This window comes from Sminthopsis crassicaudata, chromosome 4 (genome assembly GCF_048593235.1).
Source record: "Sminthopsis crassicaudata isolate SCR6 chromosome 4, ASM4859323v1, whole genome shotgun sequence".
NCBI lineage: Eukaryota > Metazoa > Chordata > Mammalia > Dasyuromorphia > Dasyuridae > Sminthopsis > Sminthopsis crassicaudata.
The window spans coordinates 120,192,744-120,207,704 of NC_133620.1; the positions used below are offsets into that span (position 1 = coordinate 120,192,744).

The following is a 14,961-nucleotide window of genomic DNA, read 5'->3' on the forward strand; positions in this document are numbered from 1 at the left end:
TTCGTACCACTAGAAGTTTTCAAAGACTGAGGGCCCATGTATTGCATGTTTTGTAGGGGTGGTATTATGAAGGTTTGATTTAGATTAGTTTCTGAAGTCCTTTCCATTTCTAAATTTCTGTGAATTTTTAGAACTCACAACTCCAGGCAGAACTAGGACTAACTACTAAACCACAGCTATAGGGAAGAAGCACTTTCAAAGCTGTTTCAAGCCTTTTAATTTACAGAAGAAGACCAAGAAAGGCCAAGGCTTAGAGAGGTAAGTGAGCTTCTGATGCTTACAAAAATAGTATATATCAAAGATAGATAAAAGCCATGGGGCTTTTAACTCCAGAATTAATAGTCCTTTTCCCCAAAGTTCAGAACAACAGACTCCCAAGATCAGTGATCTTTCTATTATTTCTATTTCTCTCCCCTCCCCCTCTCACTTTCTCTTTGCTTTCCATATGCACAAATATATAAACTATACTATAGTTTCCATATGTATTCTTATTAAAGACTTACTCTCCTAGTCTATTCTCTCAATTAGCATATTTTATTATGTAAATTGTTTGGTTTCTGTGTAGACTAACTTAAAATTATGTATGATAAGACTTTCTGTAATGAACAGATTAATCAATAAGCATTTAGTAAGAAAACACCTACTATGTATAATGCACTGAGGTAGACAATAAAAATATAAAGAACAAGGTAAATCATTTTCTATTCTGAAGGAATTTGTATTACATTGGAAGTAACAACACTTACATGTATAAATATATTCAAAACAAACATCAGAAAGTTAAATACAAGATATTTTAGGGAAGGAGCTAATAGTAAAATTAGGAAAAGTTTTGTTTACAAGATTTCTTTTCAGGTCTCTATTTACACTAAGATTTCAGTCAAAATTCTGATTTATATACTCTAAAATAGAGCAATCTGATATGTCACAGTTTTGTAGGCTTTTCACAAGTGAGACAATTGCATATTTATATATATATATACATAATATATATATATATATATATATATATATATATATGATGTCTGATAATTCTATTATTGAACTCAGGAAGTAATAATAGCTAAGATTTGCACAGCAATTTAAGTTTTGCAAAAAATCTCTCTTTTTATTCTCTCAACGACTGCCAGAGATAAGAAGTACTGAGCTACCACATAGGAGAATGGGCTGGGTCCTTCCCTTGTACCTTCATGTTCTCCTCTCATCTCATCTGAATCTGAGCTAATGTGAGTTGTGAACTTGGCTCCAAAGCAAAAATTCATGGTTATAATTCTATATATAGGGAAATGGGATCCACGATCTATCCTTTATTTAAACTAATAAAAATGAACTTATGGGCAAAGATGAACAAAATAGGAAGTCAATATCCAGATTTAATTAACTGGGGTAATTTGTTTCTACTTGTATTTTAAGGTAATATGTTAATGACATACATTGGAAATCAAGTGCTTGGCTCTTCTAATTCAATTTTTAAAAAAGCATTTAATAAATATTAGCTATATAGAAGGCCACATGTTAAATGCCAGGGTTTTGGGGTCCAAACTGACAGACAACCTTTGACCTTCAGGAATTTATACCCCAGGCTTTTGCTTCTCCCAGTAATTGTAGCATGAACTTTATTGCTTTCAAAGTCTTGCTGTTTCCTTGATGTGGACAATTGCTCCATCAAAGTCCATGGTAGATAAGTCTCCTATAAGATCATACATAGATCTTGAAATGGAAGGGACACTGAAGGACATGTATGAAAGTTTATATATATATATATATATATATATATATATATATATATATATATATATATGTATATATGTATATATGTGTGTATATCTATATCTATATCTATATATAAATGTGTGTGTGTGTGTGTGTGTGTGTGTGAAGGAGAGAAGGTTTTAACTCTCTGGCTTTAACTCTCAGGCCAGCTCTCTATCTACTATGCAACACTGCCCCTTGAGGTTGGTAGGAAAAATATGATTATCCTTACTTATGTAGGGAGAATCTCAAAGATGTGACTTGCTCAAAGGCTCATGTGCAAAAGTCAAGATAGTAGTTGCATTCAGCTTTTTGATTGTTACATTAACCTTCTGCCTCTTCTAAGTATGACATTTCACCTGGGCAACTGGGTGGTATAGTAGATAAAGGACTATGTTTTCAGTCACAAAGACTTGAATCCTAATCAAGGCTCAGATACTTAGCAAGAGTTTGACCTGGACTGCTCTTTCAGGCTGTCTGCCTCAGTTTCCTCATTTGCGAAATGAGGATGATTATAAGCACCTACTTCCCAGGGTTGTTGTGAGAATGAAATAAAATAAGTTAAAATTTGTAAAATGTTTTGGTAACCTTAAAGAGCTGTATGAATGCTCATGGTTAGCTATTTTTATTAGCTCTTTGTGCTGCTTGTCTCATATGTTCAGTTGAACTAGGGATTTTGTTGAAAAAGTAAGGAATATCTAATTAAAATGGTAGTGAGACATATAGAGAAGAAAATCAGCACCAACCTTATAATTACTCATGGTTTTATCTCTTTCATCTGCTTCATTCTTTTTTCCCTGTTCCTTCCTCTTTGGCTTCCTTAAATATACAGACTTCCCCCTTGAGCAGGACATTTTACACTCTCTCAGCCTCCACCCTTTCCATCTCCTGCTGGAGACATAGTAATTGGATAGGTTGTGGCAGCAGTGGCTACTGCTGTTGCTCCTGTCTGGCTTCTAGCTCTTCATAGACCCTGCTAATCAGTGCCAGGTTTATTCAGTTTGGTCCCACTGCCAAAGAAACAATGGAGTTTGAAGAAGTCTGTTTAGGAGATTATTTGTCCCTCCTCAACAAAACACGAAAAAGCACTGTGTGCTGTTCTTCAAAAAGAGCAGCCTTCCACTAATTCCTCTCATGCCCAGATAAACACCTGTGCTTCAGCCCACACAAAGAAAGCATGACTACCAAGGACCAACATGATATATCACAGCCGTAGGATTGGGAATCCTAGATTTGTTCTAATGGGATAGATGGGTCTGGTGAATATCACATTTTCCCCCTTCCTTAAATTCACTTTATGGGGAACACACATTTTTAGTTGTCACTTTAATGGAAACATTTAGAATCTAAGTCTTTGAATTGCCATCTACCATTATGCAAACCTGTTCAAAATAGACATTGACAATAGAGAATGAGAATGCATTTGGTGAAGCCAAGAGTAAGTGAATAAAGATATTTTTTAAGATGAAGTGCAATCATTTCTTAAAGCTACAGTGTTTCTTCACAGGCATATGATTTTCTAAAATAAAAACCCTCCAGCAGTAATTCCTCCCTTCAAGGCACATACATAAATACATGCATAAATACATACATGTACACATATGTATATAGAGATTTGAAAAATATAAATATTTAAAATATATTTTTCCAATATTTACAATTTACATGTTCAATAAAATTTCATTTACCCTACACCAACTAGAGTTTTGAAATACTCTCACCTTTTAATTTGAAAACATTCATACTTTAGCCTAAATGCCTATTGCTTTAAGCACTGCATTCCCAAGTAAAAAAGGAGACTTCCAGACAATCCTGCAATCCTAGTAGTTTTATTTATAGCATTTTGTTTCCTGAGAAAAGACAGGAAAACTAAGTTACTGACTTTCCCTTTCTTTTGTCTGGCTCCTCCTCCGTCAGCAATCTGGGATTGCCTTTGGTGGAAAAAGGAGGAGGGGGGCTGGTACAGAACCCCAAAGGGGCTGGATTTGGAATCTCCTGCCAGGTGCCCCAGAGCGAATTGTCAGATCAGAGGGAGAAATTATGTCATTTTTTCAAAGGAATGAATTAAAAAGTGCTTCCTCTTGTGACTGATTGACAGAAAAGAGGATATATAAAGGAAAGAGCTGCTGCCTAAAAGGCAGTAGGAGAAACTCCATCCATAACAGAGTGAATTCTGAACACTTGAAGAAGTTTTGAGTTAGCTTTTCAAAAAGAGTTCAGCTCTCATTCTTTCTGGGTTTGAATCAGAGTATCAATTCTAATTAGAGAATTTTTAAAAATACCAGGTAAGTGAAAATTCTTAATTCACAATTTCTTTGTTAAGAATTTTGCTGAGAATTATTTTATTTAAAAGAAAAGAAAAAGAATATTGTATAAACATATAGTCTTTGCTGTATCTAGTCCTATGTAAGCAATTGCAGCGTTTTGGATTAAAAACAACAGCAAATTTTTCTGTCACATAACAAGAACCATGATAATTAAATATTTATTTTAAAAGTTTTATTTGTAATGCTGTTTTTTAAGAGCTAGCATGTTAAAATAGTTTGAATGGTTTTCCTTCTTCCTTATTTCTTTTCTTATACCTGCTTGTGAACTGTGTATATTCTTGAAGATGCCAAAGTTTATATTTGTGACAAATAAATCTCACTTGCTGAAGTTTATTTAAAGAGAAGAGGGACTATTAAGATATGGTTAAAATGTTTTGCTGCAATTTGACAGTCTCAAATTTCATTGAAAATTTTGCAAAACCTAGGAGAGATCACATGGCTACTAACTTGAAACCTGCTTAATTAATGAAAAAAAAGGCTTTCAATATATAGTTTTTTTGAATGAGCAACTTCATTAAAATTCCAAAAAAAATATACCATTACCTCCTTCAAATTACTTGGTATGTTGATGTAGTCATTTCCCAAAAATATTAGGGAAATGTTAATGTGTGTTTAAACTACAGCAAATAGTAAGTTGAATTTGGCTGCTAGCAGAACTAGAACCAAAATGGTGTTGGGTCCCCCCCACTATGTATTCAAATGACTGTGTAGGGATAAATACAACTTAGTCAAGTTATTTTGTCTACATTAACTATTGAAGTACTTCTAAAATGGGAGGTATTTTCATCTTTAAGAATTTTTAAAATAAGTAGTTAATATTCTGCCACAAAAAACTTTGGAACTTTATTTGCAAAATGTAAACATGGACTAACAATATGAAGTACTTTAGAATTGAAAGAACTCACTTATAAGACTAATTAATATAGATATTTTACAATTCAGTTACTCTTAATACTGCTACTAAGTATTTTCTGGTCATATACATTTTTTTAAATGTTACAAATTTCTCTCCTTCCCACCCCTACATCCTATGCTCCTGCTTTAATGAGGTATAATCCCATTATTACATTTTTCAGATCCCATTTTACAGATCAAATAATCAGGATCACAATCACAATCAATTATACAATCACAATCAAATAATTTTAATTATATTGTAAAGTTAGTATTCTGAGTTAGTGGAGGAGCTGGGATTTTTGACTTGTAACTATTGGATTTCTCCTCTTATTCAGTGCTTGATTCCCATGGCACAGGGGGGAAAGTACTAGCTCTAGAAAGACAGGTTCTGTGTATTGCATGTCTCATGTGACACTTTGGGTGAATTATTTAATCTACAAAGTCTCAGTTTCCCCCTATATGAAAGGAATTATTTCTATGAGACTGGACCTCTGAGATAATTTTCAATTCTGAAACTATGATCTCAAGAACAGGTCACCAAGACATGATGGTGCTATTTTGGAGCCATATACTTTTTCCAGAATCAGGAATCTTGCTATCCTGACTTGGTGGATGCAGTTTTAAATAAGGGATAAATTGAAAAATATCCAGGCAGCATATACATGACAGCAAACATCTGGTTGAATAGTGAAAAATGCAGTAAAAGCATTCCAGATGTTTGGTCAATGCAGTGCCACCTAATCAGCATTTGAAAAGAGTTGGCTCCATGAATGAATTTTCTAATTTTCCTCTGGAACATTGTATAGATATAGCTTTAGGCACTTAGGTCAAAAAGGGGCATTTGAGGACATAAAGTTCATTCTTTTGTGTTCTTAAATGATTTTAATTAAATAATTTCTTAAAATAAATTACTCTTTTTGTTTATTTCTCTTTAAATGCCCCTAAATATTTTGAAGTATTAATACTAAGCCACTTTGGTATTATTAATGTTATAATAGATTGGATTTCATATTCTAATTTCATTTAAAATGGAATGATATATAGACATGTCAAGGAACTGATCAAAGATCATGCCCATTAATGGCACAACTGGAATTGTCTCCTGACATCCCTAATTAGTCAGATGTAATGATAAAAGCACTAAGGCTGGATTTAGGGAAACCTAAGTTCAAATCTTGTCTCAGACACTTATTAGAGATGTAACCTTATGTAAGTCATTTAACCTCTATTTGCCTCAATTTCTCCAACTGTAAAATATGAATAATAAAAGCTTCTATTTTTCAAGTCTTGTTTTAAGAATCAAATGAAATGTTTGTTAAGCATTTAAAACAGTTTTTGGCCCATAGTAGCAAATGTTGTTATAATTGCTGTCACTGGTAGTGGGATGGGGACTATTTCTCTTTGAAACTGTAGTTGTTAGAGAGATCCCAGCAGTGCAGGTACTCTTTTCATTGGTTCAAGTCATTGTCCATATATGCCTTTTTATCCTAGGTAATTTCTTGCCCATCCACTTCCCCTAGCCCTTTGTAGAGGAACTACTCAACCCTTTCTCTGTGGTTTTAATGATCTCATGGATATCAACACTATAATTAGACTTTCTATTGTAGTCCTTTGCCCTCAATATATGGCAAATCTATTTCCTTATTTGATCATAAGTAACTTTGGTGACAATTTACTCACTTTGGTGATCATTTATTGACTGTGGGCAAGTCACTCTTCTAAGTTTCCATTTCCTTATCTATAAAATGAGGAGATGAGACCAAGTGGCCTTTAAGCTTCTTTTCATCTCAAGATTCAATGCTCTGACATCATTTATGCTCTTTCCACCATACTAGCTCAATAAATTCTAAGAATTAAACTCACAAAGAGAAAATATAAAATTACAGTAAGTAAAATTTTTCCAAATTAAAAAAAAGAAATCCTCCATATATGTAACAAGTGATGTCATTTCTCTAATATCTTCTATTCAATCAAGCTGAACAAAAGTTGTGTGTAATCTTATTTTTAAATTATTCATAATAACCAATTTACCCCAAGGAAGTCTCCTTACAAAGGCACATTAACATTTCTCTTTAGATCATTTTGTCTGTTTGAAATTCAGCACAGTAGGAACATTTTGATTTTGGAGTCTGAAGGACCTCAATTTCTTTCCTGATCCCAAATAACTCTATTACCTCAGGCCACTCATTTAATACCTCTGATCCTTAATTTCCAGTTTCAATAAAATAGAAATAATAATTCATGTTTCCTAGCATATGCAGTTTGGGAATTGTAAAGGAAGCACTTGGAAAAAAGACTTTATAAATGGAAAATGTCAAGATTATTTTAAATAATAGTTATCAACTTAAATTCAAGGTTACCATAACGCCTATCACTCAGTTTACCACAAGACAATGTACATCTTTATTTACATATAAATATTCTAAAATGGTCAAGTGGCTAAAGATCTCCAAGCTGTTTTTTTTTTTTTTTTCCCTCTTGATTTATCCATAGGTGTGATGCTACAGGGAGGTAGGATGCTCTGGTGGCTGGTCCTCTTGGCTCTCTGGGCTTTCTCCAGTGCACAAGGTATGTCCTCATTAAACATATCAAACCTTAAGATGTAACCTAGAAAACATTGGGAACTAGCCCAAACAAAATACTTTTTCAGAATATCTGGTCCAATATAAATGCTGAGATAAAAAAAAAAAGATAATAGTAATATTTTTTTCTATTAGTTCAATTATGATGTCACAGCATTAATTTTTTTGCTTGTAAATTTAGACAATGGCTTTAGGCTATTGACTAAAAGAAAAAAATAAAATGTATTATCTCCATTGTGTATAAAGTTCAACTATTGCCCTAAAGCACCTTATGACCCTGACCATGGGCTACAATAAAGAAAATAAACAAATGGATCTTAGCTAAATAAAATGATTCAAGCAAATAAAAAATAACTCTCAAAGAACTTTTTTCCAAAATATTCAGTCTAAATTAAGGAAGTGATATAAATGTATTCTTCTTTTCTTTCTGGGTAGGTCATTTTAGAGTTAAGTAGTTTTATATAATACATCTGTAATGGAAAGAAACAGGATAAATGAAAAATTAAAACAAATAAAATCAGAGTGATTTCATTATATAGCTATAAAGTCATCATAATTTATATGCTAATAATAAAAATATGCAACCTTATATATATTTTTCCTACATGCTTTTCTCCTTCTACTGGTTAAAACTTTTGTTATTTGCCATTAATTTTTTCAGATAGTGATGGAGAAGATGACACTTCCTTTGATCTATTTGAAATCAGTAATATAAATCGGAGGACAATTGGTGCCAAGCAATTGCGAGGACCCAACCCTAGTAGCCCAGCTTATCGTTTTATCAGATTTGATCACATTCCACCAGTGAAAGCTGAGATTCTCAAGAAGATGCTGAAGATCATGAGGCAAAATGAGGGTTTCTTCCTCACTGCTACTTTAAAGCAGGATAAACATTCACGGGGTACCCTCCTGGCTTTGGAGGGCCCTGGGAATTCTCACAGGCAGTTTGAGATTATATCAAATGGCCGGGCCAACACTCTGGACTTGATTTACTCAGGAGATAAGGTCCAGAATGTGATTTCTTTGGAGGATGTGGATCTGGCTGATTCCCACTGGAAAAACATCACTGTGCAACTGACAGGGGAGACTTATAGCCTATATGTGGGGTGTGATCTCATTGACAGCTTCATTCTGGAGGAGCCTTTCTATGAGCAGCTGCAGGCTGAAGATAGCAGAATGTATGTGGCCAAAGGCTCCATTCGAGAAAATCACTTCAGGGTATGTGTGCACTTACTTAGAGGGATAAAACAGGAAACTAGAGTATCTTTTAAAATATTCATACTGTTTGATGTCATCATTGTGACATATATCCTTCTGTCAAGGTGATAAATTCCTAAGTAAGTAAGATATAAAATGACAATATACATTCCCACATTCAAATGATTATTATTTCCTACAACTGCATTATAAGTTCCTATAAGACTAATAGTAATCCTTTTGAGAGATCAAACTATTTTCAATCCCTCATATAAATGATGACTTTGAGGTTCTGAAAAATTAGTCCCATTCAGATTCTGTTTGATTCTGTAAGGTTATTTCCACTATTTTCTGAAGTCACACTTGAATACTTTTTTTAAATTATTTTTTTATTTTCCCCCTGTATTTAATTTTTTTTTTGCTAAGGCAATTGGGGTTAAATGACTTGCCCAGGGTCACACAGCTAGAACATATTCGGTGTTTGAAGCCAAATTTGAACTCAGATCCTCCTGACTTCAAGGCTGGTGCTGTATTCACTGTACCACCTAGCTGTCCCTTTCCCCCTGTTTTTGATGAGCTAAGGAAAGTAAACCATTAGATATCCTGTCAATATAAAGACTAATTGTGAGAATTTATTTCAGTGCATATGATTGTTCATTTAATTTGCTATGAGTATCTTTCCAAGCATAAGTACTGATGACACATAGTAGAATTTTAGCGACATTATTTTTTCCCAATGGTTTGGTCCTTGGAAATTTAATTATGCTCAAAACTAGTTAATGATTTAAATGGTTCAATGCTAATTATTTTGATTTTATATTATTTTTAAAATAACTTAGTTGAATTTGATTAGTTGGACATATTACAATGGATGACATTCTCTCTAGTTTATTATGCTACTGCAACCTAGTATTTTGCCCTTTTGGGATGCAATCTTCATAGACCAGTAGATCATCCTCCAAAGATTAATATGAACATTGTTTCTAACAGTGATTATTTCTGGGCTTGTCAGCATAATGAAGACTAAGGAATTTTAAAAACAAGAATAATGTTTTTTTATTTATTTTTACTCTTGAATATCACTCTTTCAAAATTCTTTCCATTGCAGGTTTTTGTATGGATGTTCTTCCTTTCCTAATCTAGAAATACTTTCATGTCAAGTTCTTATTCTCAGATATTTATAACTGAAAACATTTGATGGTAAAGTCAGGATGGCCTTGAGTTCTGGTTAGAATGTTATAGCAGAGGTATAAAAGATACTCGCCAACTGTTGAGGGGAGAGAGTCTCCTGTATGGCCTCCTTTATTGATGCTTGGGTCTACTTTTATTCTTTCTTCTGGGACTTTATTCTTCCTAAGTCCAACAGGATGCAGAGAACATAATACCATGGAGCAGTGGAGTGCTATTCATGCCAATGTCTGTGACAAAGTGCTCCCTACCCCAACCTTTATAGATTTCCAAAGGTATAAAAAATAATGTGATTTCATGAGGATACATCCTGAGGATAATTATATATATAGAGTGGTCAAGTTTAGTAACTATAAATCATGAAACAAAATCATTTTTATTTGGCCTTGATTATTTCAAAATGTTTCCCTCCTATGTTTTTATTTTCCTTTCTTATAGGGTTTCCTCCAAGATGTCCGCTTAGTTTTTGAAACTTCTGTGGAAGATGTTCTTATCAAGAGAGGATGTGAGAGAAGCCAGACAGGTAAAGATGTTTTGCTTGACATTGCATTCTGTAGATCATTTTTGATAGCATTTTTAGTTAAATGTAGCTCTGGGGAAACTAATTAAAAACTACTAAATAAACTATCTTTTATACATTTTGGATAAAGTACCCATCAATTGCAGATGTTGGCAGTTAGAAATGATAAATCAATAAAGAGACTGACTTTGAATGGGTTTTGAATGGTCCAAAAATCTTTTACACCTTAAGTTTTCTTAAGCTATTTATTGCTGGTCTTCTAAAGTAGTTTTGAGTATATGTTACTTGTACAATATGGTCCTGTTAAAAAGTTAAATGAATATTATAGGCAGAAAGAAGTTTGTAGGGATTGCTTTCATTGCTAATTTAATTTTTTCCTTTATCATCCCTAATCAGTAGTGACAGAACCAATCATGATGACTCATGTTACCCCAGGAAAGAGAGAGCATGAATCTCCTAAAAAAATTTAACATGTGATCATATTGATCAAAACATTACATCCCTAAAATTCCAAATGAAGAAAGTTTAAATCAATGCTTCATTGAAACAAATTATGGGAATATACAAACCCCAATCACATATTGAATGTTAATTGTAGTCTAAATTTGACATTAGAGAACCATTTGGGAACTACTTGACTTCCTAGGTATGTGAACATACTTGTCTAAATCCATATCTATCTTCTCTCTTCCCCCCCTCCTTTCCTTCCCTCCCCTTAATCCCTTCCTTCCTTCATTCTTTCTTCCTTCTTTTCTTTTTCTTTCCCTTTCTCCCTCCTTTCCTCTTTTGCTTCTTTCCTTCCCTCTTTCTCTTCCTCCCATCCTCCCTCTCTCCCTTTCTTTCTCCTTTGCTCCCTTCCTCCCTCTGTCTCTTCATCCCTCTCTCTCTCCCCTATCTCCCTCTCCTTCTCTTTCATCAACTCTTCCTCCTCCCTCCTCCCCCTCCTCCTCTTCCCTCTCTCCTCTCTCCTCCTCCCCCTCCTCTTCCTCCCCCTCCTCCTCCTCCCCCTCTTCCTCCTCCCCCTCCTGCTCCTCTTCCTGCTCCTTGTCCTTCTCCCTCTTCTTCTCCCTCTTCTTCTTCTTCTTCTTCTTCTTCTTCTTCTTCTTCTTCTTCTTCTTCTTCTTCTTCTTCTTCTTCTTCTTCTTCTTCTTCTTCTTCTTCTCTTCTTCTTCTCTTCTCTTCTTCTCTTCTTCTTCTTCTCTTCTTCTTCTTCTTCTTCTTCTTCTTCTTCTTCTTCTTCTTCTTCTTCTTCTTCTTCTTCTTCTTCTTCTTCTTCTTCTTCTTCTTCTTCTTCTTCTTCTTCTTCTTCTTCTTCTTCTTCTTCTTCTTCTTCTTCTTCTTCTTCTTCTTCTTCTTCTTCTTCCTCTTCCCTCTCTCCTCCCTATATTTCTCCTTCCTATCTACTTATCTGTTTGTCTTTGCCTTCTATCTGCCAGCCTTTGAGGCTGTTTTTTTATTTTCTCATGGGAATATTACCCATATTCCCTATAAATAGCAAAATAATAAATACAAAGGAGTCTTATATTCTTTATATCTTTGAGTTAATTGTATAACTGTGAAGATATGGTATGTGATAGAGAATCTTTTATGAAAGCTTGGCTGTTTCTTATATTTTTATCACATAAACTCTTGATATATGTGTAAGTTTTTATAACAATTTTTAAAAATGTAAATATTGATAACTTCTTAATTTATGTTTTCATAAATAATATTTTTCCCATTCATTTGGCATCTACTTTTAAAAATTACATTGAGAATCATTCATTGAATTATTTCAAAATTGTGTTGTTTCCATCATGGTTCCTGGTCTTATATTTACTTGTCTACTCCAGCTGATTTTTTCATCATGAATATACTTACTGTTATTTCTATCTATCTAGAATATTTGGGACTGAGATGTGATGGTTCCACACTAATTATGAAGAAAAAATTGTAATAGTACATTTATTTTTGGATGTGTTCTTAGTGCCTTCAATTCTGTTTTTTTTTTTTTTTTTGCTACCATTAAAATTAAAGGAAATCTCATAAGATTGAAGGCAATTGCATTTTTCTTATTTCCTCATTTTCTTTATCATGTCCAAAATTTTTATCACCTAGTTTTCAGTGTTTTGACCATGAAGCTCTTTGTGCTGACCTAGGCTGTTTTTTTAAAGAAAGTAGACAGAATGTATTACTTGGATTATACTTGAAGACTTTCCAGCATGGTTGAATCTTAAAAATTCTAACTTATTTATTGGCATAGCTTTCAAGAGTCCAGGGTTACCTTTTTACAATTTAAGTCTCTTTCTCAGGGTCAAATAGTTATTATATGGCAGAAAGAAAACTTGAACTCAGGTCTTTCTGATTCCTAGGCTTTTCTTTATCTATTACACCTCATTAACTCTTACAAAAGTGTCAAGATTTGGTAAAAATCCAGAATTCTTTCCTCTGACACTCTAACATATCATCTTTGAGGACCCTGGAAGGTAGTGGAAAAAAGCAATGGTCTTAGAGTTTAAAAATATGAATGCAAATTGAGGTTCTGACTAGTTGACATTGGATAAGTCACTTTACTTCTATGACAATTTCCTCATCTAGAAAATAATAAATTAGATAATCTCTAATGTCATTTTTGTTCTGATTTTTAACCCTCTTTCCCCCACATAATATATGTGTTTTTGCTTGTAATAATATGTACCATATTAATGTGACATAATATGTGTGTGTATATATGTATATATATATATGTATATATATATATATATATGTATACATATATATATATATGTACATATGTATATATATATATATATATATATATATATATATATATATATATATATATATATATATATATATATATACACATACATAAATATACAATTTAACCTTAGGAGAAGAACTATTATTACTGCTCTTTGTGGGGTGGGGGGATGCTAAGGAAATGTAAGTAACAGACTTGTAACTAAGGTGTGGTCATAAGAGCTTTTATCTAGGGTAGATAACCTGGAGAGTGTTCAGTACACTATTCAGATTTTTTTTTTTTTTTGCTCCCTCTGGCATATATACACTTCTCCTTCCTACTCCCACATCACTTGCTATTCCCACCAGTTACCTGATTATAGCTCTTTGAGGTTCAGAACATGGCACTGATAATTAATGCTAAAGTTTAAATATATAATTAGGAGTATATGTATTGACTACATTATATCCATTTCTAAACCATTAGATTGTGAGTCATTGATATCAAAACTGTGTTCATAGATAAGTAATTGAAGTTCTTTCCCTCATATCTGACATGATTTCGAGCTTTTGTGACTCACCTGCAAGTTGGAAATCAGAGTCAATTCTCTTTCTATGCAAGGTGGCAGATGGCTTTGCAGAAGCTTGGAGAAAAACAAAGTCAACTGATAATTTGTTACCCTGAGAGAATATTATCCAGACAAGCCTTTACTCTTAAGGTGTATAAAACCAGATTTTCATGCCTATATCCAACTCAAATGCTAAGGGAAAACTAATCGTTAAATTTTCAATGTCTATCCCTTGGAAAATAGCAGACTACAAATCAGATGTGTTTATTGTCTAGATTGAGGAAAGTGAAGGAGAAAATGCATGTTACGTTTTGAATTAATATTTGTTAAATCAAAATTCAACTTAAAAGTTTGTGGTTCATACTTTTTTTTTTTTTTTTTTTTTGGTGGGGGAGAGTCAGTTGTTAAAACTTTTACTAGTACACTGCTGCCTATATCCAACAATTGAAACAATCTGAGTAACTCTGAATTTAGTATGGCCTGGTTTCTGTATGTTTTTAAAGAAATAATAAGTTTTTTTTTTTAATTTTAAAGGATAATATTTGATAAAAAATCCTTGTCTTCTCTCTTCATTACGAAGAATATTTGTAAGTGCCACAAAGGTTCATAACTGTGAAGATGGGATTAGTTTTTCTATATGAGCTTTTAAATTCATCTTAGTGAATCTCTTTGAAAGGGCTATGAAAGTGGGGAGGTATGTATTAAAATGCTTGTTCCATAAGGTAGAATGCCAAACCCTATTGTGATGATAGATTTTTAATTTGCTCTTTTTAGTAGAAATATTAAAATAACCATCTGCATTATGGTTTATGCAAAGGCATGTTAAAGGTGAATGATTCCACATGTTGAGAAAATTGCAGCAGGTTTAAGAGAGCCAGTAGTGCACACAGAGAATAGAATTGTTTTAAGATCACTATCCATGTCATGCCAAGAAGAAAGAGCATATAAAATGTTTGCTAAGATTTAATTTATTTGATTATTGTTGATAGCCAAATTAGATACATTGAATGAAAGAATATCATTATGGAATCTGAATTGTTTATTCATTATTACTACTATTAAGAAAACACTTATTAAGCACCTATTATGTGCTAAAACTATGTTAAGCATTTTATTAATATTATCTAATTTGATCCTTACAATAACCCTGAGAGGTAGGTACTGTTATTCCAATTTCACAGTTAAGGAAATTGAGTCAGCACTTAAGT

At 33.1% G+C, this 14,961-nt stretch overlaps 1 protein-coding gene across 1 annotated transcript in view; it reads left to right on the plus strand.

The window, feature by feature from the left end:
- Positions 1-3,891: 3,891 nt before the first annotated feature.
- Positions 3,892-14,961, plus strand: part of THBS2 (thrombospondin 2) — a 45,586-nt gene continuing 34,516 nt past the window's right edge. Inside the window, exons 1-4 of the mRNA XM_074309294.1 lie at positions 3,892-4,037; positions 7,470-7,544; positions 8,220-8,776; positions 10,382-10,466. Of these exons, the coding sequence (XP_074165395.1) occupies positions 7,475-7,544; positions 8,220-8,776; positions 10,382-10,466 (712 nt within the window). The 5' untranslated portion in view covers positions 3,892-4,037; positions 7,470-7,474. The remainder of the gene's footprint in view (positions 4,038-7,469; positions 7,545-8,219; positions 8,777-10,381; positions 10,467-14,961) is intronic.